This window comes from Catharus ustulatus, chromosome 29, assembly GCF_009819885.2.
Source record: "Catharus ustulatus isolate bCatUst1 chromosome 29, bCatUst1.pri.v2, whole genome shotgun sequence".
Lineage (NCBI taxonomy): Eukaryota > Metazoa > Chordata > Aves > Passeriformes > Turdidae > Catharus > Catharus ustulatus.
Window position 1 is genome coordinate 5,441,627 of NC_046249.1, and position 27,921 is coordinate 5,469,547.

General features: G+C 53.6%; 1 protein-coding gene across 7 annotated transcripts in view; it reads left to right on the forward strand.

Annotated features, from left to right (window-relative positions):
- The first annotated feature begins 936 nt into the window (after nucleotides 1-936).
- TCF3 (transcription factor 3) overlaps nucleotides 937-27,921 on the forward strand; it is an 83,410-nt gene continuing 56,425 nt past the window's right edge. For all 7 annotated transcript variants that reach the window (XM_033082061.1, XM_033082062.1, XM_033082064.1 and 4 more), the window contains exons 1-3: nucleotides 937-1,013; nucleotides 3,029-3,130; nucleotides 10,638-10,710. In XM_033082061.1, the coding sequence (XP_032937952.1) occupies nucleotides 3,056-3,130; nucleotides 10,638-10,710 (148 nt within the window). In that variant the 5' untranslated portion in view covers nucleotides 937-1,013; nucleotides 3,029-3,055. The remainder of the gene's footprint in view (nucleotides 1,014-3,028; nucleotides 3,131-10,637; nucleotides 10,711-27,921) is intronic.

Genomic DNA, 27,921 nt, shown 5'->3' on the forward strand with positions numbered 1-27,921 from the left:
GCGGAAGGGTCCCCCAGGGCTCCCCACGGGGGCGTCGCCACGGCCGCCACGCAGGTCCCGCCAGGCCCCTCCCGCCCCTCCGAGAGGGTCGCGGGGGGCTGCGAGGCAGCAGCTGCCGGGCGGGCTCCCGCAGCGGGACCCCCAGGGACCCCGGCCCTGCCTCGCCGGGGGCCCCGTGCTCAGCGCGGCGGGACCTGCGGGCGGCGACGGCAACCAGCGGCGGCCTCGGGGCCCCGCCCCCGCGCTCGGTGGGCGGGGACCGTGACAGTCCGCACTCTGGGTGGCCGGATCACCTGCCAATCACAGCAACCGAGCTTTTTCATTGGTCCGGGTCCCGCTGCCTTATCATTCCATCTCACGGAGCTCCCGTGTCGTCACCGTCGGTTCACCCCCCGCAAGCCCGTGCCCTTCCGCTAGGAAATATAGTCCCCGCGCCGGCGGTGCCCCCGCCGCGCCACCGCGGGCCCGCTCCACACTCCCCGGTGTGGCCACGCGCGTGCCGGTGCCGCGAGGCGCGCGCGGGGCGGTGTCAGCCCCCCGCTCCTCGCTGCTCGTATGGGCGGCGGAGGGATACGGCGGGGGCGGGGCATTCGCCCGCGAGTCGTGAGGGCGTGTGGGGGGAGGCGGCAGAGGCGGGCGCCGGGGGGGGGGTTGCGGGGGGAGACGCCGTCGTCGCCGCCGCCGCGGGGGGAACTATGCGGGGACCGCGGGGCGGGCGGGCAGGACAGCGGCGGGAGGCGGAGCGGTGGCGGCAGCAGCGGCCCCGGCGGCGGCAGCAGCAGCGTTAGGGCCCGACCCGGCGCGGGGCGGGGCCGCGGGGCGGGCCGGGGCGCACGCGCCGCCCGGTGCGGGGCGATCGCGCCGCTTCGCTACATTGTATCCGCCGGCGGCGGAGAACAATAGGCGCCGCCGCCGCCCCCGGGCCTGGGCGCCGCGGCCGCCCCCGCCCCCGCCGCGACCCCCGACACCCTTCATGCGCTTCCCTTGCCCCGGGCGCGCCGGGCCTGGAACAGGTAAAAAATAAAATAAAATGTAGAAATAATAAAATAATAACCAAGCCAACCCGGCCGCGCCGCCCTGGGGCTGCGCGGAGCGGGGGTCCCGGCGCTGCGAGCGCTGGGGTGCCGGAGCTTCGGGTGCCGGTGTGGCGGGGCTCGGAGCGCTCGGGGTGCGGGCGCGGAGCGGGACGGGACGGGCTCGGCGCTATTGTCCCCTCGGCAAAGTTTGCCGGGGCCGAGGGAAGGGGGGGCGTGCGGGCCACCGGGAGGGGAGAGGGCCCCGCTGCTCGGTCCTGCTGCGAACTTCAGCCGAGCACAGCCCGCCGGCCGCCGCAGGCCCCCCGGGGGTCCCTGAGCCCCTTCCCGTCCCGGGGGCTGCAGGAGCCGCGGGACCCAGCGCGGGGGCAGCTCCTTCCCACCCCCGGCAGGGAGGGGGCTCGTGGGGGCCGCTTCGCCTTCCTGCGCTCCCCGCTCTGGGCGGGGGCTGCCCGCCGGGACCCCCCTCCCCACGGCGCGGGGGGCAGCGAACAACTTCAGCCCCGGCCCGCGGCCGTTCCGGGGCAGCCGAGCCTTTGTCCGGGCCGGGGAGGGACCCCGGCGGCGCGGGGACATCTGGGAGGGGGTCCCGGCCCAGCGCCCCGGCCCCGTGGGCTGCTTTGGTGTCAGAAAGTGTGGTAGAATAAAGAAAAATAACCCTCCCAGCCTGGCCAAGGTTTTGTTCACGTTGTCCCCGGGTGCCTCCGGGGTGCAGGACTTGGGGGGCTGGGAAGGATGTACCCTCCTACCTCCCTCCTTCCACGGGCTCTCCGTGGTCTCGTGTCTCCCAGCCCCACTTGAGGCGCCGGGGCAGAAGGTTGGGAAAGTGGCTTTACAAACACTGACCAGATGCACTGATGACACTTTGAAAAAGGCTTTTCAAAGAAAATGAAAAAAAAAGAAAAAAGAAAAAAAAAAAAAAAGAAAATTCCCGAGCTATTTTTTATAGTGGTGAAGGCTTTTTACATGCTGGGCTGATTTCAGCCTTTTTTAATGAAACTTCATTGAAACGTAGTGTCTGAGTCTACAAACACTTTGGATCGTGTGGAGTTGTTGTCTTTTTTTTCTTTTTGCTTCTTTTTTTTTCTTAACCTTACGATTAATGAGTTAAATTTATTGGCCAGCTGCCCTTTGTAACCATGAATGAGTTCCTAAAAAAAAAGGCCAAAAAAAAAAAGGAATCTTTTATCTCATCCCAGGCCTCTCTTCCTCCCTCCCAAAGAAATATTTTTCTATCATAGCAAGCTGGCCAAAAAGATCAATCTCCCTTTTGAAAAAAAATAATCTGTAAAATTAGGAAGAATAATATTTACCTATCTTGTAAGGTTGCCTGGAGGGCTTTATTTTTGCAAAAACACTCCGAAAACAAGATTTTTTTTGTTACCCGTCCCTTTTGGGAATGGAGAGGTTCAGTTCTCACTGAACACGGCCTGGCTGGGTATCCCCAAACACAGCCCCTGAAAAAGCAGCTGCAGGTGCTCGGCGACCCGAAGGAAAGAGCTGTAACATCAGACTTTTTTTTTTTTTCACTTTTTTTTTTTTTAAACAAAACTCGGCAAGGACAAGAGAGCCTCCTGCGGGGAGCAAGTGTGGGGGAAGGCGAGGGGGCGAGCTGAGCCAGACAAGCGCCTGAGTGATAACTTGCCTGAACCCTTTGATAAATGAGTTGACTCTTTTTTTTTCCCTTTTTTTTTTTTTCTTTTCCCCCCTTCATTCGCCACACGCCAGGAACAGAATTGGCCTGAACTAGTGGAATTGGCAGCAAAAAACTAACATACAAGTGTGTCTGGTCAATAGAACGCTTGTTCCTGCCGCTGGGTGCTGTGTGAGGACTCCGACTGTGCTCTGGCCCCAGAGTTGGATGCTGCAGACACGCTCAGGGTTTTTCTTTTCTTGCCCCTCTGCTCTGTCTTTTTAAAAATATTCATCAATGGGGTGGGTAGTTTGCTGTAGTCATTAAAATATCTCTCTCCCCTCCCCCTCGCTTTCTCCAGGACTGCCACTGTTGAGTCTGTGGGAATATGAATCAGCAGCAGCAGAGAATGGCTGCAGTTGGGACAGACAAAGAGCTCAGTGACCTGCTGGACTTCAGTATGGTGAGCGAGCGCGGCCGGGGGGCTGCACAGCCCCGGGGCTGGGAGCTGCACAGGGGAGGAAATGTGAGCCTGTAAATTGGACATGATGGGTTTCAGATGTGCCGTGTTTGTGTGCGTGCACATGTGCTGCAACTTGTTTATTTTCAAGTTAAAGCAAAGCCTCTGCCCCTCCTCTCCCCTCTTCCCCTTAAATGTGTGTTGTTCCCTTGCAGGAAAGGGTTTCTCGAGGTTTCTTTTCTGGATGGGAAATTTTGGGGGAATTAATAGAATTGTGTGTTCTCTGTTTAAATGCTCACTGGGTGACTGTTTCTGCAGCCATGCAGAGATGTAACTTCAGTAGCTGATTAATCAAGCTTTTTTCCTCTCCCTAGATCCAGACTATTAAACTTTTGCTCCCACAGATTATTTTGTCACAGTTTGAAACGTGTCCAAGCTCTCCAGCGCATTATTTTTGCAGGAGTTGGACACTTGTGCTCCCCATGCTCTGCTCTTCTGTATCCTGGAAACCTTGAGCTGCATTTAGGAGCTGTTTATTTTCAAAGAAACAGGACCTAAGAGTTCCCCCTGAAGGGTGTGCACAGCTCTGAGGGAGGAGAAGTCCCTTTAGTCACAGCAGAGCGGGGTTAGTCCCTGGCACATCCCGCGGTGGCACTGCCAGTGGTGCTGCCTCTTCTTGGCAGGTGACTCGTGGAGGGCAGAGCTGGTGTTCAAAGGCAAATAACTGTCTGTTGGGTTCCTCTGTTGTGTGCTGCACCCTCATGGCACTCACAGCATGTGTCTTGCTGTCGAGATAAGCAAACGTGCTGCAGAGATAGAAACAACAGCTCCAGGAGGGGGAATGGCCATGAGAGTCACCCCAGCCTGGGTCACCCAGCCCACAGCCCTGCTGGCCTGATGTTCCTGCCCCTTGGAGGGGAAGGGACAAAAAGTGGTGGCAGAGCTAGGGTCACCTGCTGTCCCAGTGGCTGTGACACCTGTGGATGTGCTGAGGCTCATCCACTTTTCTGCATCTGCACACTGAGGTTCAGCCCTGGGAACCTTTTTCTACAGCTGGGAGTTGTATCTGTCCTGACAGGGCTTTGTGCTGGAGGGGGGGTCTCTCAACCCCCCAAGAGCAATTGTCCTGCAGGAGAGACCCAGTTCTCCCAGTTTCATACTTCTATTGGGGGGCTGGTTCTGTTAAATTGCTGGTAATGGGCTGTTCTGGTAGGATTTTTTTTAAGTGGGTACAGGACTGCAGTGATGTCCCTGTAAAACCAGGAATCCATTCAGGGCTTCCTGTGGTTATTTGTTCCTCTCAGAGATCCTGCAGGTTGGCAGGAGCCCTGGGGTTTTTCATCAACTGCCCCTTGGGTCAGTAACCCAGAATCTGCTCCCTGACAGGGGCTGCAGCAGCTTCCTCTTCGCTTTTTCTCCTTCTTGGAAAAAAAAACCATCCCATTCACCATTTAGAGCTTTATAAAAACCCTTTAAAAAAGCCTTCTTTTCCAGTTTAACAAACCATCCTCATTTGCATGCCTAGAGCTGTATTCCCAGGAGGAGTCTTGACCTGGTCCCTCTGTACACAAAAGTTTCTGTCCTTGGAGGTGAATCTAAACCAAAAAGGTTAAATTTGGGTTTGGTTTCAATGCTCTTCCACTGGCATAATTCTGGGAAGACCAGAAATCATCCTATGCTCCTGCAAGGCTGGTGCTGGCGGTGGCTGCTCACAGCACCAGGGCCTGCAAATGTCATTTGCCAGCAAATGATTCGAAGCCGTTCCCTGCAGGATCCGTTGGCCGATGGGCTCCGGTGCAGCCTGGACTGCAGCCAGCTCTGTTTCATAAACCCTCATCTCTGCACACCCTTCTCCTCGCTTTGCATAAAGGGAATATTAACATCTCTCCTCAAGGATGAGGAGCTGAAATGAAAAAGCTTCCTAGACAGTAGATGGGTCTCTTGAAGAGGCGCTCCATGGTTTGCTCTCCCTGTGTCCTTGGGATACAGGATTTTTGACCACAAAGCTCGCTCTTTCAAGTGTATTTAGATTTTTCTTTGTATAAACAAGAGTGGAGCATTGGTTCAGTAATCATCTCCAGGAGAGTAGAGGGGAGGGGAAAAAGTAGAGATACTCAGAGCAACTGGAAACATTTGCTTCAGATCAGTATTTTGATTCCTTTTTTCTAGGGAAAATGTGTTCAGCCCCAGCAGTCTGTGGTCCAGCCCTGCACTGTGCAGCGAGGGAATTTTAAGGCCCTAAGGGAGTGGCATGGCCTTCCATGAGTTCCTGGGGTCGGTAAATGACAGGGGTGTGTGAGATGCTGCAAACTGGGCTTGCAGTCCTGAAAGAAGAGACTCATCCCCTCTTTAATAAATAAATCCATTAGGTAGCTATTGAACTCCAAAGCACTCACCCAAAGCTTTGTACCGCTGTAATTTGCCAAAAGGGCAGAAATCGAAGGAATCTGTAAGTGAGCAGGAATCAAAGGAAAGGCCCAGTGATGCTTTGGGATGTGCATGGCACCACGCTTACCTCTACCCCCAGATAAATCGCTTTTTCTAATTGCCCCAAAGTGCAGGTAATTTGTAAGCCTCTCTTCACCACTGCTCCCTGGCATCAGGCCCAGATGGGCTGGCAGATCTGGAGAGGAGCTTTCGAGAAAGCATCCTGCCTATAGACCCGAGTGAGCAGCTCAGCCTGTTGATTAGGCTGGGCTTTGGTGGCTGCAAGGCTTTGCAGCTTAGCCTGACGGTCACAGGCTGTGTATGGAGGGAGCTGTACTTGGCCTGTGCTGTTGAGAGATGTTCAACCACAAGGGCTTGGATATGAGGAAAAGGTTCTTCCCCCCGAGGGTGCTGGGCACTGCCCAGGCTCCCCAGGGAATGGTCCCGGCCCCAAGGCTGCCAGAGCTCCAGGAGCATTTGGACACCGCTCTCAGGGATGCTCAGGGTGGGATTGTTGGGGGGTCTGGGCAGGGCCAGAGGCTGGACTGGATGATCTTTGTGGGTCCCTTTCAGTTCAGGATATTCCAGGATTCTGGGACTTTTCATGGTTACTGGTTATCTCAGGCAGTGTCTCACCTGTGCTAGCACACAGTGTGCAGTGGGAAGGTGCCACACAGGTGTCCTGGCTGTGCTGGGTGCTCTGAAGGACAGGACACCCCAGGCAGGGGACAGGGGAGCAGAGCAGCCCTGGGTTGTTGGTGGCACCGAGCAGCCGCCGAGCTGGGAGCGGCCACGTGCCAGTGCCAGCCGGGGGCTCTGGCAGGAGTGAGGTGCTGTTAACAGCCATGATTATTAGCAGAGTATTAACCATATGCTGCAGGGAGCTGCCTGGCAGAGGGGCTTTCTGGCTCGGTGCAGGGTGGGCTGGGGCTTGAGCAGTCACACAGGACCTGCCGCTCATTGCTGTGCTTGCGGCTGCTCCCGCTGCACCGTGGCTCTCGTGACTCCAGCCCCGGATCCGGGGGTGGGAGCCAAGCTCTTGGCAGCAAGCAGGGCTGGAGCAACTCCTGCTGCTCCACTGGAGGATGTTGAAGCCATGCCCTGCTCCGGCCAAGGCCCAGCACCTGCATTTCCATGATAAAACTGACTTGTGTTCAGAGTGGAGCAGTTGTGGAGTTTAAAGTTTGACTTCACACACAATGGGCATTTGGAACTGTAGTCAGGAAGGTCTGTCTTAAGTGAACATGTGTAAAATGTCCTGCTGGCAGTGTATTTTGAGTTAAATTCCCTCTTCTTCCCGAATTAACAGTTGGATACTTTCCATGCTGCAAAATATATTTGAGGTTTGGAGTTCAGGTCTGAGGTTGGTTCAGCCTGGAGTTCATCAGGTGGGAGAGGAGAGAGTGAGTACTGATTTAATTTGAAAAGAGATGCACTTCTAGATGTGCACAGTAAATGAAATGATGCTTGATGCTCCTTGTTTCTGGCAAATTCCCTTTCTTCCTTAGGAGTTTGCTGTATGAAGTGTGGGGTCTCTTGGCTGTAACCAAGCGGAGGGTGCAGGCATTTGCATCTTCCCATGCTCTGGATTTGCCTCTTTTACCCAGGGTGAAATGGAGGGAGAATAAATTCTTTGGGAGAGGTGGAAATTGAGCTAGAAAGGATGCAGAAGTTGTTGTCAGCACTCAGAGAGGCTGGAGACAGGACTTTAAAAACCAAATACAGTGACTTAATGTAGGGGATTTTACATAACCGTTTAAATCTACATTATTCAAATCTAACAAAGGCCAAGTAAATGACCCAATTATAACACTTGAGAGCTCATGCCTGGGTCCCTCCTCAATGCCTGGGTCCCCTGGTAGGTGCCAACTCCGGTTCATCTCCTCCCTCCCCCGAGTTTATTTTTAAAGCAGCATTTAAAAGCAGAAAGGAAATTTGCAGTGGGTGGATGAACTTTGCCTCTGAGCAACACGCCAGCGAAGGCACTTCATGTATGACTTGTGCCGGGCTCCTCGGGGCAGCTTCAGCCCACACCACAGTGGAAAAAGAGGCTGGGGGCAAGAAAAAAGCCCAAAACACCTCCTGCGGTTGGCATGTGATAAGTGTGGAGGGGTAACCCGGGGTTCCCTGCTCCCCATCACCCTTCTTTGACAGCATGAGCTCGTGTCAGGGCTTGGCATGGAGCTCAGGGAAAGGTTCTTCCCCCCGAGGGTGCTGGGCACTGCCCAGGCTCCCCAGGGAATGGTCCCGGCCCCAAGGCTGCCAGAGCTCCAGGAGCGTTTGGACACCGCTCTCAGGGATGCTCAGGGTGGGATTGTTGGGGGGTCTGGGCAGGGCCAGGGGCTGCTCTGATGATCCCTGAGGGTCCCTCCCAGCTCAGGATATTCCAGGGTTCTGTGCTTTAGCATCTCCACTTGCCTGACTGCAGGAAGGGGTCCATAACTCCTGAATCCCTGGGAGGGAGAGCAGGAAGGTGTTGCATCAGCCTCAAAATCTCTCTCCAAGCAGTTGGAGCAGGGGAGGGGTTCCCCGGGCTGTGGGGGGTGTGGACATGCTTTGGGGGTGCTGGACATCGCTGTCCTGGGGGGGGACCTTCCTGTTCTGCAGAAGCAGAAGGTGCTGGATGCACAATGGAACAAGGCTGTTCCTTTTCTTCACTCGTGTTTGCTGCTCAAACCTTGGGTTTTTCAGCCTCAGCAAGTGCTGAGCAGAAATACTAATGAAAAGAGCCAGCAGTGATGATCTTAAATTTTTTTTTGTTAGTTGGTTGCATGGTTTTTTTTGTTTTGTTTTGTTTTTGGTTTGGGGTTTTTTTGTTTTGTTTTGTATACGTGAGTGTGCTTTTTGCTAGTCAGCTCATGGTGCATCCCTACCCCCCTGCTCACATACGCAAACCTGCCCCTTGCACTTGGTAAAAATAGAGTTTGATCTAAATCTTCTTCCCTACTTTGAGAAGAGGGGGTGAGCACAGCTGGGGTAGCATCAGCCCTGAAAGTTCCATTTTCAGGACTTTTGGAGATGTTTGCAGAACCCCCTTCTGCCCTGCAAGGGGGAGGGAGATGCAGGGAAGCCCTGCAGCAGTGCAGAGGAAGGTGAGCTGCAATCTTTGGGGTTTGTTTTTATTTTCTAGCCCAACTTCCTGAGGAAACAAAGCTTATCCGATGGTGGGGCTGCTGGGCCACCCCAAACACCTCGGGAGCCCCTGGGGTGAGCAGCAGCCTCAGGGCACATCCGAGGGGGCCAGGGGGCTGTGGGCAGGCAGGTGAGGGCAGGTGTGTGCAGGCAGCCGGGGTGAACACTTAGCACTGTTTACACCTTCATTTAAATCGTGTATAAAACACCTACACCCTTCACATGCATATATATGATCCCAAATTTGTGCTCTTTATGAATGGCAGTTGGTTCCTTAACTGCTCTCTTTGCATCTCTACCACATTAACTGGTTTTTGTTGGTTTTTTTTCTCCTCCCCAGCATTTGTGAAAACAAAGCTGGGCAGACGGTTCTGTACAAAGGAATGTTTCTGACCACAGCCAGACATCAGCTATGTCAGGGCATGAAACGCTGCCTTTCTGTAGGCTCTTGTGCCATTACATTGTTTAATCTTCAAAGCATTAAACTTTTGAGTTACTCAGACATTACGAAGCTAAAAATAATAAAAATTCAAATGACTTGGTGGTGAAAGTATCTTGAGTAGAAAAAGGATATTAAAATGTTAATTCACTAAGCGTTTTCCCACCAGTTGTTTTATTGGCTGGAGCTCCATTTGTGTGGAGAAGAATTAGTTTTCTGCTGCACGCAGGTGCATGTAAATTATTAAATAGCAGCCTCTGAAACTCTCCCAACTTTTATTAAAAATATTTATACAGGTTAGGTGACGAGGTGTGCAGTATTTTTGAGGAAGCTCCTGGCAGGAGTGGCTCAGTTGTGATAATGAAGCTGCAGCAGTAGAGCAAACAAGTCCCCAGAGCGACCAATTCTCTGAAATCCATTAATTTTTTAAATCATGAGTAACTGTATTTGCCCTTGGAGCAGCTTCCTCGCCCCAGGGCTGGATCAGGTCCTGGTGCTGCTGGAGCCCCCAAAGCAGCAGGGTGGTAGCCAGGCCCACAGGTAGCCCTGGTCCTGCCCAGGCACTGCACGTGGCTGAGGTGTGGGATGGGACCAGGGCTCCTGTGGGAGCTGGGATAGTGAGGGATAAAACAGCTTTGCTGTCATTATCCTACCAGCATTTTATGAATGGAGTTGGCTTTTCTTCAGGGCTCACCTGTAGCCAGGGTGAGCAATTTTGGGATGAATCTGTTGGTTGGATCACATCAGGGATTCTCCTTTGCTGTTTTCCAGCTGCCCCTGCAGAACCAGAGGTTGTGCACATGGGGATGTGTGTGAGAGCAGGGCTGTGCTCCCTCCTGCCCCTGCAGAACCAGGGGATGTGTGTGAGAGCAGGGCTGTGTGTGAGAGCAGGGCTGTGCTCCCTCCTGCCCCTGCAGAACCAGGGGATGTGTGTGAGAGCAGGGCTGTGCTCCCTCCTGCTCCTGCAGAACCAGGGGATGTGTGTGAGAGCAGGGCTGTGCTCCCTCCTGCTCCTGCAGAACCAGGGATTGTGCACATGGGGATGTGTGTGAGAGCAGGGCTGTGCTCCATCCTGCCCCTGCAGAACCAGGGGATGTGTGTGAGAGCAGGGCTGTGCTCCCTCCTGCCCCTGCAGAACCAGGGGATGTGTGTGAGAGCAGGGCTGTGCTCCCTCCTGCCCCTCTGGAACCAGGGATTGTGCACATGGGGATGTGTGTGAGAGCAGGGCTGTGCTCCCTCCTGCCCCTGCAGAACCAGGGTATGTGTGTGAGAGCAGGGCTGTGCTCCCTCCTGCCCCTGCAGAACCAGGGGATGTGTGTGAGAGCAGGGCTGTGCTCCATCCTGCCCCTCCTGAGCCATGGAGCAGGGACACCAGGAAAGGTTTTTGCATCAATAATGGGCTCCCATCCCTCTTCCCCACCCCCAGTTTGACCCCTTTGCAACAGCACAGTAAAATCAACATAGTGAAATCTCTTTTCTCTTCCCTTCTCTCTCATCTCCTTGTTTTTCTAGATGTTTCCCTTGCCAGTGGCTAATGGAAAAAACAGACCCGCGACCCTTGCGAGCACTCAGTTTGGAGGATCAGGTACTGTCATCTTACTTTTTTTCCCCCTTATACCAAAATGTTTCTTGCAATAAATTTGTGTTTGGTTCCAGAGACACCATAGGGGAGGGGATTCTGTATTTTGGTGATGTATTTTTGTGGTGGTGCTCTGCTACTGTTTCTGTGGATGGTTTCCTTGTTGCTCCATGTGTCTCTGGGTGGGCAGTGCTGCTCTTGCTGAGTTGTCTCCCACTAAGTCATGGCTGACTGAGCTGGAGGTTGTTGTCACACTGCTCCAGGAACCTGAGAGCAGACAGGGCTGGTCTCTAAGCTGCTTAGATGTGTCTGCACTGCCCTGGAAGACTTTTGCTGTTCCCCTCTGAAGATGGGGTGGTGGTGGTTCATTCCTGGTGCACTTTGTGGGTCTGCTCTGTGCAGCCCCTCCAGCAGCTCCCTGCTGTTGAGTGGGATCTCAGCATTCCCAAAGGGATCTTGCAAAGCCCTCCAGGTTACCAAGAGGTACCAGGTCAGTGGGGAGGAGTGGGCTGGAGAAGTGGCTGCAAGTGGAGGCTGAAAATGTGCTGATTGGCTTGAGGCTCAGGAGGAGAATTCCTGGACGGTGCTGAGCCAGGGTTTTAATGCCCAGGGAAGCTACTCTGTGCTGGGCTCACACAGCCCCTGGCAGGAGGGAAGTTCAGCTGATTGCCCTTTTTGCTGAACACTTTGTGGATGGTTAAAACTCGACCTTCCCTGCCCTGGGCTGCCTCCAGCTGTGCAGGGAAACTCCTGTGACACTGTGACACTGGGAGGCATCCCAGAGACTGGGCTGGGATTTCTGGAGAGCAGCTTTGATGCCCCAGTGGGGGCACTGGGAAACCTGCAGCAGTGGGGTGTGAGCCCTGCCCTGCCCTGCTCCTGCCCTTCTGGACCAGGAAAATGTGATGCTCTCACACTGAGCTGTTTAGCTGCATGTCAAGATGGTTTTGAGCAAACACTTTTGCAGGGAGGGAAGCTGTTGAGTGGGCGCTGGAGGAAATTGGAGGGGAGAAAAGTCTCGGGTTAACCCAGATGGAAGCTGATCTCTCCAGTGAGTGTTCCTTGTGCTGTTAAAATAATCCACAAAAGACGTGCTACACGCTGAGGGGAGAAGAGCAGTGCAGGAGCTCCCATTAATCCGTTTCCTGCTCAAAGCCTGCCTTGGCTGCCAGGTCTGTGGTGCTGGCCAGGAGCAGAGGCTGGAGCAGGGCCCTGCGGCACAGCCGGACCCCCTCCAGCCTAAACGACACCAAATCTTTGATTCTTCCCCCACCCCTTCTTTTCTTTCGGGTGAGTGAAAGGTAATGTTGACACCACCCTTCCTCTGGGCTGCTGCTCTGAGCCTGACTGGGAGCAGTTCATAAAAACAGAGCACTGATGTTATACAACTGCACTGAGGGACGTTGCACAATCCCTGCTGTCCCAGCTCGGACACGGCAGAGGCTCCCTCATCCTGCCATGGGCATCCTGCCTTGGGAATGCAGCTCAGGGCTCGGTGTAGGGCAAGAGCTTTGCTCCAGCAGCAGTTAGCCCTTGGTCAGCCATCCTTGGCCTCACCTGGAGATCAGGGGACAAATTTCATCTAAGTGTCAGCTTTGGGACTTCTCCCTGCTCCTGCATATTTGACTTTTTGTTGGGGGGGGGGTGAATAACTGCAGTAAGACATCAGTGAGTTGTGCCATGCAGAGGCTGTGCTCTGCCTGTTGCAAGGATCCAGGGTGTCTAAAGAAGGCCCTAGAAAATGGCAAGAGGTCGTTCTCACAGATTGTTGGTTTAGCTTTATTCACTGATGCAATCAGGTACTAATTAGAATTGCAGAATTAAGGAAGGCTTTGGGTTGGAAGGGACCTTAAAGCTCATCTTTGTCCACCCCTGTCATGGACAGGGACACCTTCCACTAGACCAGGTTGCTCCAAGCCTCTTCCAACCTGGTCTTGGTCATCCCCCAAGGTAGTCCATCCTCCAAGACACAGGCAGTCATCCAGCTCAAAATTTGGTTTGAAGTGGAGTCATCATTCACCTTGATGTAGTCAGAGGATGGAGAGAAGATGGTCCTTGGATTTGGGGATCTGGACTTGCAGGGGGAACAGAGCACGTCCCAGCCACACCATAACCTGGACCTGGAGGTGATCACCCTAAATCTTGCCATGCAGGAAGGTCTGGGCTGCTTCTTTACTGTGCCACGTGTGTTCCAGGCACTTCTCAGTCAGGGGCCTGGACCAGCAGCAAAGGCAGTGCAGCATTTCCCCTCTGCCTGCAAAGGAGAAGCAAAGACTGATTTGTCTGAGTCTTAGCTCGGTGCTGTGCACCACAGTGCCAGGATCTCTTTATTTGGGCTTATTGTGGTAACCTCAAGATAACAAACTAATGTTGTCTCATGTGTCAGAAATATTGGTGTTTTATCTTTAGGCCCACCCAGGATGGGAGCCTGTCACTGGCTTGGTTTAATTGGGTTGGACATGAGAATTCATGATCCCACTCTTCTCATCTCCTTGTGGAAGTGCTGGGGCAGTGTGCAGCTTTTCTTCTTTTTCCCCTCCAGAGGAGCTGTTATCTCCAGGCTCTTTTCTTCCCAGGGAAGTAAGGAGGGAAGGGAGCAAAGCATTTACTGATCAGTCCTAGCCAAAATGACATTCTTGCTTCCAAATTTGAAACAGGGAATCCCCAAAAAAAAGTGACAAAATTGTCCCAAATTCAGAATTTCTTTACCAGATGTGTTGCTAACCATTGGCAGTGCTGGAATCACCATCCCTGGAAGTGTTCAGGACAGGTGTTGGTGTGGCACTTGAGGACATGGTGCTGGGCTGTCAGTTGGACTTGAACATCCTAAACATCTTTTCCAATCTTAACAATTCCATATTTCTAATACTGCCCTGGCCAAATGCTGGTGGCCCCTTTACCAAGGGAACCCCTTTTCCTCCCCTAGGCCAGAAAAATTCAAAGTGCTCACGCAAACCCTCCAGCTTCAAGATCCCTTTGCTTTCCTATTTGCCTCCTGCTTTTATTTTAAGCCCTGCCACTGTTTCTCTCATTTCTGTCCTCAAATGCTCCGGGGAGGAACTGGTTTCGCTCCCCCGCCGCATGGACAATTCAGCACCTCCGCTTTGCCTTTTCTTGGCAAGGAGAGTCCCAACAATTGCCACAAGGATGGAGCTGACGTCACCCAGCCCGTCGCTGCAGCATTTATAGCACATATAGGTCACCGCGGGAAGTTGGTCTTCCTGGGGCTGGGAGCTGCAGCCAGTGTTCTCCAGCATGGGCTGTTTGCTGCTGGGCTTTTATTTCAGCCAGGGTGCTCAGCTCGTTCCTGTTGTCACACTCCTCAAAGGGGTTCGCTGTCCCCTCTCCAGTAAGTGTTTGTTACTTGCAATAGCAAAACATCTCAAAGCGTATCCCCTGTCGTATCATAGTTCATAAATGACTAATCTGAGCTGCAGCAAGCTCCCTCAAGCAGGAAACCACTGGGGCTGAATTTCACATGGAAATGACCATTTTAATTGCCATCGAGGCAGTGGGAGCAGCCAGAGGCAGCAGGGTTGTGCTGTGGCCTCGTGGCTGCTGAGTTCTCGGCAGGGTTGGTGCGTGCCGGCTGCACCTTTGCTCCAGCAAAGGGCTTTGAGCTCTGCAGAGCAGGGAAATAAACCTAAGGCACGTGGTTGTGTGAGGTAAAACATCTCCTGGAGCTGCACACAAGCAGCACTTCCACCTGTGGGTAATGTGGAGGGTGTGCAACCATCTCCTTTCCCATCCCAGATGGTGTGGGGTGCCAGCACTGCGGGGTCCCGATGGGACAGGAGCCATGGGGTCTCCTGCTGACAGATTATTCTGCTCTCAACAAGAAAAACCTCTGCTAATTTTTTATTCTTTTACTCCCCTTTTAAATAAGCGAATTCAGCATTAAGTGCCTTTTCCTTCATGCTTTGTGCCAGCAAAGGGGGTTGTGCTCTTTGCTTGGGCTCTCCGGTGGGTATGGGAGGGAGAAGCCCCTCCTGGCCCGTCTGTGATTCCCACCCCCAAAATTCGTTGGGTTCTTCCTTGCTCCTGAGCTGAGGCTCCCTGGGAGGGAATTGCTTTGATCGGGGGAAGTTCATCAAGTCCATTTGAAGCTGGTGAAGCAGGGAGTTTTTCAAAGGGTTACAAGCTGGTGCTTGTAACAAATTTTAAGTTATAGTCTGGTGAACAAAGCAAATGGATTCTCCCTGGAGGGAGGCGAGCCCGGATCCCCTTTGAAACTCACTTTAAACAACGCACAAACTTGGATACCTGTGGCAACAGCACCGAGAGTCATAAATTCTCTGAAAGCTGGGGTTGTCTCTTTAATTGGTGCTATGGGGGAGCTGTTTGAAGGTTTAATTATTTTGAGTGTGCAGGCAGCCCTGTGTTGGGAAGCTCTGAGCGGGATGGGCAGGGTCTGGTGCAGCAGGATGGTGCTGGGCCCTCTGCTCTTGGAGCTGGGTAGTTTGCAGGGACAGCACGCCAGGCAGGGCTGGGAAGAGCCAAGCACAGCATTTCTGTTGCCATGCTGTCAGCAGTTGAGTCCCAGGCTGCAGAAACCCATTTGCAACTGTTTTCCATAGTGAGGAAAGTAGGAGCTTTTATTAGCAAGGCTGTATCACGTTTTCCTACTAACTGCCTCGAGTTCCCACATGTTTTGCTTATGCTGAAGTGGGAGTGCTTGCTATTTTGATGGATGATGAAAGGCAGACATGAGGTGTGCAATATGGGACTTGATATTTAGAACTGGCACTTCCCGTTCAAGTTTTGGATCCGGGCTGCGTGTTTTTGTGGCATGCCCGTGCAAACTGTCACCAAACATACCAAACACAAAGCCACCACAACTGAAAAAGGCAAAGCAGAAAAATTCACTTGCCAGGCCCTTGGTGTGACCGTTTGTTTCAAAGTAAATGTTACTGTTTAGCCATTATAAAAGGAAATAAAAGAAGAGCTGGGGGGTGTTCACCTGGAGAAAAGAATAATCCAGTGAGACCTCAGAGCCCCTTGCAGGGCCTAAAGGGGCTCCAGGAGAGCTGGAGAGGGGCTGGGGGCAAGGGATGGAGGGACAGGACACAGGGAATGGCTTCCACTGCCAGAGGGCAGGGCTAGATGGGATATTGGGCAGGAATTGTTCCCTGGGAGGGTGGGCAGGCCCTGGCACAGGGTGCCCAGAGCAGCTGTGGCTGCCCCTGGATCCCTGGCAGTGTCCAAGGCCAGGCTGGACAGGGCTTGGAGCAGCCTGGGATAGTGGAAGGTGAACCTGCTCACAGCAGGTGTTTGTAGGAGATGAGCTTTAACGTCTCTTCCAACCCAAAAACCATTCTGGGATTCCATGGAAAAGCCTTGCCATGACCAGGTCCAGCTTGCCAAGCTGTGCAGTCTCATTGCCTCCAAGTATAGTCCCTGCACCCCCCTGCTCTCCACAGTGCTGGAGCCTTTCCATTCCTGCTGCTGGCAGAGCCCAGGGGATGCAGGAGAGTGCTCCAGGTATGGCAGGGACACACCCATGTGCTGCAGTCCCCACCCTGCTGGTAACAAAGCTTGGACACTCAGTGGGGCTCATCTCCTCTGTGCCAGTCGGGCTTTCTGCTTTCTGCTGGTTTTGTCTTTGCCCTTGAAAAGCTCCTGTTCTCCTCCCTCTCCCCATTGTGCTCCCTGTTTGTCCCGTGGGGCACACCCCATTTACCAGGATATAGAAAGCAAGGTCTGGAAGAAAAGAGTTGGAGGGCCCAAAAGCTGGGGGTAGGGAGTGCAGGTTGGCAGGAAATAACATGTTTGGGGCAACAAATGGCAGGAATGTCTTCACACCTGTGTGCCTTAATCCAAGGTCACACCCCATCTCTGATCCTCGTGTCCTGGGGTGCATGTTCCTGCTCCCAGGCCTTCCCCATGTGCACACATGTTTCTCCTGTGCTTTTTGTGGTGAGGTTGAAACAGAATTCCAGAATGATTTGGGCCCATCTCATTCCATCTCCTACCATGGGCAGGGACACCTTCCACTGTCCCAGGTTGCTCCAAGCCCTGTCCAAACTGGCCTTGAAATATGAAGGGCTCACTCTTTCTTGCAATTAATTTTTTCCCCTTGAATTTTATTTCACTGCTGGGAGTGAGGGTGTCCTGTCCTGAGGTACAGCTGGACACACAAGGAGTGAGTCTGGGAAGAGCAGGGCCATGGTGACAGTGCTGTGGGGATGCTCTGGCAGCAGCTCAGGGCTCCTCTTGCAGCTGGGGACAGGCAAATAAAACCCAGTCTCTGTCTCAGTGTGTGTTTATCTTGAGGGGTGAAGGGTGGATGTTTTCAAAGGAAGGTTTTGGGGGGTTCTTTTGGGGTTTCTTTGTTCATCTCTGACCTGCAGAAGAATCCTCCTGACTGGATTTAAGGTCTTTAACTGGAAAAGAGTACAAAGAATGCTGGGGGTGCCAGAGCCAAAGCTGTACTGGGATAAGTGACAGCTTTTGTTTAGAAACTGCCAGTTTGCCACAGACCTTGTTTAAGCACAGTTTTAACTTTGCCAGAATTGCTGAAGTAGTGCAGGACTCTCTTCCCAACACAGCTGTTTCCTCCCCTGGATGAGGCAGTTCCGTACCAGTGAGGCTGTGCCTGCTCCAGGGGCTCTGATGGGATCAGTTGTGTCTTGTGTAAAAAAATCTGAGGGGCTGAGGGGAAGCTGGGCTTGGTGTGCACCTTCTAAAAGAACGGTACAAGCTCCAGCACTGCCCTGTCTTTAATGAGAGGAGCTGGTGGGCAGCAATTAGTAAGTAAAGAGAATAAGTTCAGCTTAGATATTGGGAAGAAATAAATTCCTCCCTGTGAGGGTGGGCAGGCCCTGGCACAGGGTGCCCAGAGCAGCTGTGGCTGCCCCTGGATCCCTGGCAGTGCCCAAGGCCAGGCTGGACAGGGCTTGGAGCAGCCTGGGACAGTGGAAGGTGTCCCTGCCATGGCAGGGGGTGGCACTGGATGGGCTGTAAGATCTCTTACAAACCATTCTGGGATTCTGTGAATTCCCTCTCACTGCCCTGTTCCTCAGGACTCTCATCTCCATTCTGAGCTCTTTGATGGTCTCTGGAGGGCAGGAGACTCTGGGGTTTGGTGCAGCTCTGCCTGAGTTCACCTCTAATCCTGCCCCAGCCCAGGGCTGCCCAAGCAGCACATGCTGGCTCAGCCTTCCAGCTTGAGGCCTCCACACTTGTTGTGCCCTTTCCAAAGGGGAGAGATGGCTTTGGAAGGGGCCCAGCAGGTCTGGCAAGTGTTGCTGCTGGACCTTGCTGCTGTTAATTTGCAATTCCTCATGCCCTGTAGGGTGCCCTGCTGCAGCACGTGTCCCACGTGTGACCAGTTCCTCAGCCCGGTGCATCTCCATCGTTAATGGTTGTGTGCAGTGACACTCAAACTGCAATTATTAGTAGTATTATTTTTAATTAGTGGCAACAAATTGGTGTCTTAAGGGGGTGGATTTAATGCAAAGTTCTATTTTGTTACTCTGGAGGGCCTCATCTCTCACCTGGCACTACATTCCCCAATGCACACAACTGAAGGACACTAGAAATGTGTCACTGTACTATAAATACCTGGTTCCTGACTGTTGTCTCTTTGTGTCTTTTCTGGAGAGGATCTTCCTCACTGTGTCCAGCCTGTGCTCCCTGCTCCAGGTACAGGATGGTGGGATTCACCCAGGGCCATTTCCCTCATGGGGAGGGGGGGAGCCGAGGGGGAGCCAGTGGTGGGTGTAGGGACAATAGAACTATCTCAGAGATGTCAGAAAGTTTACCCACATCAAGAAAAAGTCCAGAGGGGCCACGGAGCCCCTCTGCTCTGGGGACAGGCTGGGAGAGCTGGAGGTGCTCACCTGGAGAAGAGAAGGCTCCAGGGAGAGCTGAGAGCCCCTTGCAGGGCCTGAAGGGGCTCCAGGAGAGCTGGAGAGGGACTGGGGACAAGGGCTGGAGGGACAGGACACAGGGAATGGCTTCCACTGCCAGAGGGCAGGGCTGGATGGGATATTGGGCAGGAATTGTTCCCTGGGAGGGTGGGCAGGCCCTGGCACAGGGTGCCCAGAGCAGCTGTGGCTGCCCCTGGATCCCTGGCAGTGTCCAAGGCCAGGTTGGACATTGGGGCTTCGAGCAGCCTGGGATAGTGGAAGGTGTCCCTGCCCGTGGAAGGGGGTGGGAAAGAGCTTCAAGGTCCCTTCCAACTCTAATCATTCTGTGGTTCTGTCTACCTGTTGGATTCCCATCTATGTGGGCTGGGATATCCTGCACTCTCCCAGCACCTCCAAACAGCTGGGAGTAGGGGCACTGAACTGTCCACCAGTCCCTGTGGGACCAGAACAAGGAACCTGGGCAGTGTCAGGGCTGGTTGCTGGCTTTTCCCTGGCACATTCCCAAGCCCAGCTGGATCTATGCAGCAACTTCAACCTGATTAGCTTGGGAAGCCAGGATGGCAGTGATCCTCTCCAGAAGGGAGGCAGAGGGGCAGGGGCTGAGCTCTGCTCTGGGACAGGGACAGGAGCCCAGGAAGGGCTGGAGCTGTGTCAGCGCTTGGCATGGAGCTCAGGGAAAGGTTCTTCCCCCCGAGGGTGCTGGGCACTGCCCAGGCTCCCCAGGGAATGGTCCCGGCCCCAAGGCTGCCAGAGCTCCAGGAGCGTTTGGACACCGCTCTCAGGGATGCTCAGGGTGGGATTGTTGGGGGGTCTGGGCAGGGCCAGGAGCTGAACTGATGATCCCTGTGATTTCCTTCCCACTCAGGATATTCCAGGATTCTGTGATTTCCAGCTAGTGGGCAGCTCCCAGACCCACAAACCCCTGGCTGTTGGTCCGACTGCAGGTTCCTGGTGCTGGTGGAGGAAGGATTGTATTTTAGGAAATCTGAGCTTTTTCAGAGGCTGGTGGCAGGCCTGTGCACATTTCAGAGCCCCCTCTGCCAGGAGCTCCCCAAATACCTGACAAGCTTTGATTAGCACATTAGCTTAAACAAATTGAGTTATACACCCACGGAGGGAAGAGGTGCCGCACTCCTTCGGTGGTGACTTAGAGTTTAATTAATTTTGTTGCCAAATGAGGCATGAAATACAGTTTGAAATACATTGTGGTGTTGAATGTGTAATTGTACAGGGGCCTAGGAGCACAGCTGAGGATCAGGGATCACCTGAGGCAAGCCAGGCATGGAGCTCTCATGGCCCCAAAACGGGGCTGTGTGAGTGCAGAGAGCTCGTTTGGGGGGATGGACTGGGGACAGAACCCCCACAGTGCTCCCAGGGATTGGGGACCAGGCCAACCCCCACCACAGCAAAGCAGTGCCCAGAGATGTCATTGTGCCCACACCTTTGTCACTGTTTGGGGCTTTTCTGCCAGAGGATCCAACTCCTGGGCCAGATTGAAACTGGTGGCAGGGTGCCCAGGTGTGTCCTCCCCAGGAGCAGCCACTGTGGCCATTCTTTGCCATCCACACAGGGATTTGCCTCAGGCTTGGGGGAGGATGGAGGGTGGGAGTTTTTCCAGTTGGTTGCAGAGATCCCGGTCTGTCTGTCCCTGTCTTGCAGGATGGAGGTACATCCAATCAAAAATCAGAAAGAGAAAATCTGAGTTGTGAGAGGAGATTTCTTGGTTGAACTTTTGAGAGTTTCTGCAGTGGCTATTTGGATGCTCTTCTCCCTGCCCTGATTAATGTTTCTGGAGGGAAGTTGCCTCCAGTGCCTCTCTCCCAGTAAAGAAGGGAAAGAGGCAGTCCAGGGCTGCCCTCATTTTTTAATCCTGAATTTTTCAATTAACTCACCACATAACCCAGCTCCAAAGCCAGCAGGGAGAAAAATGAAAAAAACACTGTCCATCTGCCTGTGAACCCTGGGAAGCACATCCCCACCTCCAGAGTGACCTCAGGCAATGTCTTCCTCTAAATTTAGCTGAGGATTGCGTCAGGAGTAAGAAGGAGGTGAAGTTAATGTGGCATAAGCTTTTTCTAGCAGGGGAGTTTGCCTGGTTAGACAGGGACTGAAAATAAATAAATGAGCTTCGTATCAGAGCCTCTGGGGCCAAGGCTGGGAGGGAGGGCAGCCTCCAGCACACAGGGATAGGAGGAGGTGGCTTTTTTCAGACCAAGCAGGGCAAGGGACAGTAATCTATAAATCTTGACTTGTCCCAGCTGGGAATAACCTGCCAGAAAAGTGGATGATGCTTCCTGTGTCCTGTCTGAGGGCACTGGATGTGGCCAGCAAGCTCTGGAGTCACCTCTGGTGGTGGCATCTGCCTCTCCTGGGACAGGTTTGGTGGTGGCTGCTGGGCACTGTTCAAAGCAGAGCTGTTTCTCCCCTTCTCAAGGAGTTCTGAAGCATCTTTTGCCCATCCTTCCTTCATCTCTGGCCCCTGGGGTGAAGAACTGGTAACACTTTCCCCCTCCAAAAGCCCTCCCAGGTGTGTGTGTGGCATCCAGAGGTGCCCAAGGGGACAACCTGACCTGGAAGAAGCCAAAATCCTTCAGGACAAGCCTTGGGGTCACTGGTGTTGCCAATTCCCCTCTTTCTGTCTCATCCTTCCCAAGCTGGAGGGACAAATCTCACTTTTGACAAGTGACAAAACCCATCCTGATGGCAGTGAGTGCATGACCTTCCCTGAGAGTGGGGGTGGCCTGGGCCCCTTCTGCTTTCTGGGACATTTTATTCTGAAGTGATGTGGTCCCCCTTGCAAAGGCTCCTCCTGCCCCATTAACATTGTTATACAAAGCAGCAGTTTGCCATCTAATTAGGAAAAATACGCACTAACCTCTACCATATGTTGCTCTTCTCCTCGGATTTGCATTTGAAAGTCCAGCTGAATTTCAATGTGAAACTGGATTTTATCCAAATGATGAATGGCCCCAAAAGCTGTGGGAAGGTGGATGTGCCTCCCCATCGCATATGGTTGGTTGGTTGGTTTTTTCCTTTTTGAAGAAAAAATTTTAAAGCAGGTTTCCTTCATTTCTTGTCCCATGTTTCAAAGTGTTCACACCTTTCTTCCCAAACTGGATTTGGCTGGCTGGGTGGTCATTCCATGGCCTGTGAGATGTTGGAGCTCCAGCCCCACAATGGAGAGCAGTTATATTTACTCTTAAAAATTTGTTTTTGGTGGCAGCTCCACTCCTGGCTGTGTCCTGGGCTGAGCCCCCAGCGTGGGCAGCAGGGGAGGGGGGGATTCTGCCCCTGTGCCCCACTCAGGTGAGACCCCACCTGCAGAGCTGCCCCCAGCCCTGGGGAACAGCAGCAGGAGGACGTGGAGCTGCTGGAGCCAGGCCAGAGGAGGCCACGGAGATGCTGCAAGGGCTGGAGCCCCTCTGCTCTGGGGACAGCCTGGGAGAGCTGGGGGTGCTCACCTGGAGAAGAGAAGGCTCCAGGGAAAGCTGAGAGTCCCTTGCAGGGCCTGAAGGGGCTCCAGGAGAGCTGGAGAGGGACTGGGGACAAGGGATGGAGGGACAGGACACAGGGAATGGCTTCCACTGCCAGAGGGCAGGGCTGGATGGGATATTGGGCAGGAATTGTTCCCTGGGAGGGTGGGCAGGCCCTGGCACAGGGTGCCCAGAGCAGCTGTGGCTGCCCCTGGATCCCTGGCACTGTCCAAGGCCAGGCTGAATGGGGCTTGGAACACCCTGGGATAGTGGAAGGTGTCCCTGCCATGGCAGGGCATGGCACTGGATGAGGTTTGAGGTCCCTTTCAGCCCAAACCAGGTGGGATTCACTGCATTTTCCCAGCCCATCAGGTGGGTTTGTGCAGGATCCCCTCACATTGCTCCCACTGTTCCCTGGCTGCAGCTCCCAGGCTGGGGATTGAGGCTTTTTGGTTTTTGACTTCAGCTGGGGCAGTGGCTTCTCCAAGCCCCTTCCCACACAAGGCCATGGCTGGGGCACTGCTCTCCAGGTACCAGAGAACAGAAGCAGGGGCCTCACTGCTGCTTGGGCTGCTGAAGGTTTTGGGAGCCATAGGATGGCTGAGCTGACACTGCACATCCCCACAGTCCCTCAGAGCTGCCTGCACTTCCCACTTGGCTTGAAGCTGGATTTTTCTCCTTGACTGAGATCTCTTTAAGCTGAGTTAACCTCTGTGACAAAGTCAGTATTACATTACATGACTCTTACTGACCTTTTACCTCACCTACCTGGCAAAAAAAGCTCTTAAAAATCGCTTCATGTCCTGATTATTTCACATCCTCTGTGAATCTGTCATCACAGAGTGGCTTGGGTGCCGGGCTGGCCATGGTGTTCACAGGGGGAGCTGCTTGCTCTGGGTTTCTGACTTTTGTTCTCCTTTCTCTTCACTCCTTGGAGATCAATTCAATCTGTAAGACAGTTTTTGTTGGGGTTTTTTGTTGTGTTAATGCAGCTGAACTAATATGATTACATTTCCAGATTTGGGTAATGGAATAACAAGTCAGGAAGCTTTTTTTTTTTTTTTCTTTTAAAAGAAAGGAGAACTTATGTCACTTCCAAGTCTCCAGTTGGGAAGCCCTTTCCCTTTATCAGTCACTCAGAGACGTTGAGGGCTCCCCATCCCTATGAGTGTCCAAGTCCAGTTGGATGGGTCTTGGAGCAGCCTGTGATAGTGGAAGGTGTCCCTGCCCATGGCAGGGGGTGGAATGAGGTGGGCTTTGAGGTCCCTTTCCACCCAAACCATTCCCTGATTCCATGTTCTGCTCTTGACATGAGGGCTCCTGGGGGCTGTAGCCATGCAGGGACACCCTGGCCCTGGGTACTGCACTTAGTGCTCCATGTCCTGGTTGGCCACAAACACAGAGAAGTGACAAAGATGTTCTGGGTGCTCAAAAAGATGCATCTGCCCTTTGCCCTGAGAGCTGCCAGGCCATAGGGGCCGTGTCCCTCCTGCAGGGCTGTGCTTGGGGTAGAGCCCTGGCACACCCACCTTTCCTGGGGCAGTTTCACCAGCATCTTGAGGCATGTTGGCTTTGCTCATCTCTGTGTTTGCTCTCAGGTTTAGAGGAGAGATCTGGAAAACAGCTCAGCCAAAGCATCTCATGATGGCAACTTCCTTTCTAAAAAGAGAAGGATGTTGTGGAGTTGGTGGCTTCCCATTATTTTGCCCAATTTGAGCTTTTTTTGCCACTGATCCCACAGTGTCTGCAGTATCAGAAGGACCCAAAGTTGTTGGAAAGTGCCCAAAAGAGGGACACGGAGCTGGGGAAGGTCTGGGGAGCAGCTGAGGGCACTTGGCTCGTTCAGCTGGAGCAGAGGAGACTGAGGGGAGACTCCTCGGGGGCTGCAGCTCCTCCCGAGGGGAGGCAGAGGGGCAGGGGCTGAGCTCCGCTCTGGGACAGGGACAGGAGCCCAGGAAGGGCTGGAGCTGTGTCAGGGCTTGGCATGGAGCTCAGGGAAAGGTTCTTCCCCCCGAGGGTGCTGGGCACTGCCCAGGCTCCCCAGGGAATGGTCCCGGCCCCAAGGCTGCCAGAGCTCCAGGAGCGTTTGGACACCGCTCTCAGGGATGCTCAGGGTGGGATTGTTGGGGGGTCTGGGCAGGGCCAGGGGCTGCTCTGATGATCCCTTGTGGGTCCCTTTCAGTTCAGGGTGTTTCAGGATTCTGTGAAGCTGTGAGTGTCAGGTTGTGTGTCCTGCTCTGCTCTGGGATCAGCCTCACCGCTGCTGGAGCTCACTGTGGCTCGGGGTGTCCATGATGTCTCAGAGCCACATTGTGTCACTGAGATGCTCCTGCCCCCAGGATGGAGTCCTGGCCAGTGGAGTAGATCAGGACTGGGGCCATGGCGTTTTCCCTTTTTGGGAATGCTGTAAGAAGGTAGTGACTCACTTTCCATAGAGCTGATAGTTACCCTGCTCCTGTCTTGGATTTGTGTTGTATAGCCAACGGGATTATTTATAACTTAGCCAGCATCCCGAGTCTATTGTTTTTGCAAAGAGCAGGAATGACTAGATGACTTCCTGAGGTATTTTTTTTTTACCACCCCCTCATTTTTTATTTTTTTAAAAATCTGCTTTTCCTTCCAAGTATTATATTTGCCAGTTGGATGCTTTCCCCCCACATCTTCCCCTCCTGATTGTGCATTTGTGCTGCTGACAATCCCACTACCGGTGTTGCTTTAACTCTAAAATCTCTCCCAGGAAAGGCTGGGGGCTGTGTCTCAGGAGGGCTGGGGCACCTTCCCATGGTATGAGGGGCTCTCTGGCCTTATAGCTGCTGGGGACTGAGGCAGGAGGCTCTGGCTGTGCCATTAATGGGAGGCCTCTCACGTCTGCACCCTGTGGATGCTTTGGGATGGGAGGTGCATCCCAGGAGAAGGGTTAGTCTGGTCTGGGATTGCACCATCGAGCTCTGGGTCAGCCTTGTTGTCTCTGCCTCTCTGAAGGGTCACTTGGGACAATCCAAAAGTATCATCTGAGCCCAGGGATGTGCAGAGCAAAAGCTATCTCCATCCTGGCACAGACAGCCTAGGGGACGTGGCACTGGTGGGCATGGTAGGAGTGGGTCCTGAGTTCCTGTCCCTGGGTGTGTGGCTGCTCTCTCGGTGGCAGTGCTCCCATCTGGGCAGTGTTTGCCCCAAACCCTGGAGCTCTCCTGGTTCATGTTCCCCTCCTCTTTGCCCACCCACATGCTGTTGACTCGCTGTTGGGATCATGAAGCCCAGCAGCCATCACCACTTTAATTAATTAATTAAGTACTTCCGTGGAAATCAGTGGGCAGTGAAGGTGCAGAATGGAGACAAAGAGCAGGGTGGGTTTGGCAGCTGAGCAGATCAGAACTGCTGGCAGGGACCTGCATGTTGAGCTTCCTTGGGGAGCATTCCCAGCACCCTGAGGCTGCTGTCCACAGCTTCTCCTCACACAAACAGCTCCACTTTGCACCTTCTTGCTTGACCTTCATGCCTGATACTCCTGATTTGGGTTTGGTTGAGTCCAATTTTGGCCAAGTGTGGAGCCTCAGCAGAGCCCGTCCCAGCTGTGTTTCCTTCATGATCTGCTGCCTGGCTGTGATGTAACGAGCACCTCTGAGGTTGGAGCGGCTGCAAAAGCACCCGGGGGCGAAACAGCTGAAGGGGAAGGAGCCTGGGCTGCTTTGTGGGCAGCAGAGACCCTGCTCAGGTCCTCTCGGTTTCCATTAGTTCAGAACTCAAAACTTGAGGCTTGTTGATGTTAAGCTGCTGTTTCTGGCCAAGGTGCCTGGAGGCTCTGCCTGGCCTCTCCCATCAGAGCTGCCTTGTGTCCTCCCATGGCTGTGGCTCCTTCCTGAGCTGCAGGGAAGCCATGGAAGAGGCTGAAGTTGTGGTGCTCCTCCTTTGCAGGGCTCGTGGCACTGAGGTGTTGCTGTCCCTGCGCTGACTTTCCAGGAACTGCCTGGCTCCACAGGGAAGCGTGAGGCTGATCCAAGTGGAGTTCAGTCATGCTGGAAATACCACTTGGATATGAGCAGCTTGGAGTGGAAAATGAGTGCTGAATTCTGTCCTGTGAGGTTTTTACGTGCTCTTCACAGAATTCCAGACTGGTTTGGGCTGAAAGGGACCTCAAAGCTCATCTAGTGTCACCCCTGCCATGGCAGGGACACCTTCCACTGTCCCAGGCTGCTCCAAGCCCCCCCAGCCTGGCCTTGGACACTTCCAGGGATCCAGGGGCAGCCACAGCTGCTCTGGGCACCCTGTGCCAGGGCCTGCCCACCCTCCCAGGGAACAATTCCTGCCCAATATCCCATCTAGCCCTGCCCTCTGGCATTGGGAAGCCATTCCCCCTTGTCCTGTCACTCCATGCCTTGTTCATGGCCAGTTTTGCTCTTCCAGGTTTCCTGTGGTGCAGAGCAGATCAGAAACTGGAGGAGTGTCTGTCACCTGAGATCCTGGGCTTGGGAAGAGATGATGCTCTGAGAAGGGTCTGGGAACTGAGGCATCTCAGGGAAGATGTCTGGAATCCTGAGTTCACAGCAAACTTCTGAGGCTCTCTTTGGTTGCTTGTTTTAGTCACCACTGGAGGTTCCTTAGGCCCAGCACTTCACTTGCTTCCTGTGGGAGCTGCTGGTGACACCTGCCCGAGCAGAGCAGGTTTGTGCATCCCAGAGGATGCCTGTGCTGGGCTGCTCCTGCTGCTGCTTATCTTCATTCCTGTGAGGTTTTCCAGCTGCCCAGGCACCCTTGTGCTGGCTCCTTCCCATCCCAGACATTCAGTAAATTGGGGTTTCTCCCTTAGCTGGAGCCTACAGGCACTGAGTGATGTTCTGAGTGAAGTGCTGCTACAATTCCATCCCATCTGGCTCACTGCAGCATTTCCCTGGAGCACTGGGCAAAGCCATGCTGGGTGGCACTGAATTCCCAATTCCTGCTGGCCCTCAGGTTCCTTTAAATTGAATACTATAGGAAATAAAGCTGAGTGAAAAGATGGGGAGCTCCCCATGGCCAGCAGGACCTGAGAGCCCGGCAGGAGCATCTCCCCCAGTTCCTTGCCCTGCCCAACCCTTCTGGGTCAGCTCAGAAATAGAGAAGAGCCCTTCTCCCCCAGCTTGCTTTGTATTTTTAAAATCATTGTGGTTTTTTGTTCTGTTTTCTTTAAATAATTTTCTAAAAAGTTGAAACTGTAGAACTGGTTTTTTTTTTACCCAAAGAAAACTGAAAGATGGGTGAGACATTGTGGTTTGGAGCACCAGTTGTAAATAAATTTTTGGGTGGTCCAGCATGGCCAAGCTTTCCCACCTGGAGAGTGAGTGCTTCTCTCAGGAGCTGTGTTTGTCCACACAGGTCTTCCAGGGATAATCTGTGTCACTGTACTTTGTGCCAATAAAAAGCTCAGCTGGCTCAGCTCTAGGCTCTGCTGCCTCCCTAGCTCTGCCCTCATTTTTGGGCAAGTCTCTCCATCTGTACAATAGCAGAAAGAGTTTTGTTCCCTGGAGAGGCTTAGAGGTTTAACATTTACAAAATGCTTTGAGATCTGCCGATAAAGGAAAGCCAAACAATAACCAGTGCCCAGGGCTGCCAAAGGAGTCCCCAGGATCACCATGGCAGAGCTGTGCGGGATTGGGTGGAGGTGGCTTTTGTGAGAGGGAAAAACTGCTCCAGCTGCAGCACTGGTGCTGACCTGGTCTTTAATGGGCTACTGGCAAGGAGATAATAAGAAGATAACATAAGGGAATCACAGAGTGCTTTGAGCTGAAGAGACCTTGGGGATCATCCAGTGCCACCCCTGCCATGGCAGGGACACCTTCCACTGTCCCAGGCTGCTCCAAGCCCCATCCAGCCTGGCCTTGGACACTGCCAGGGAT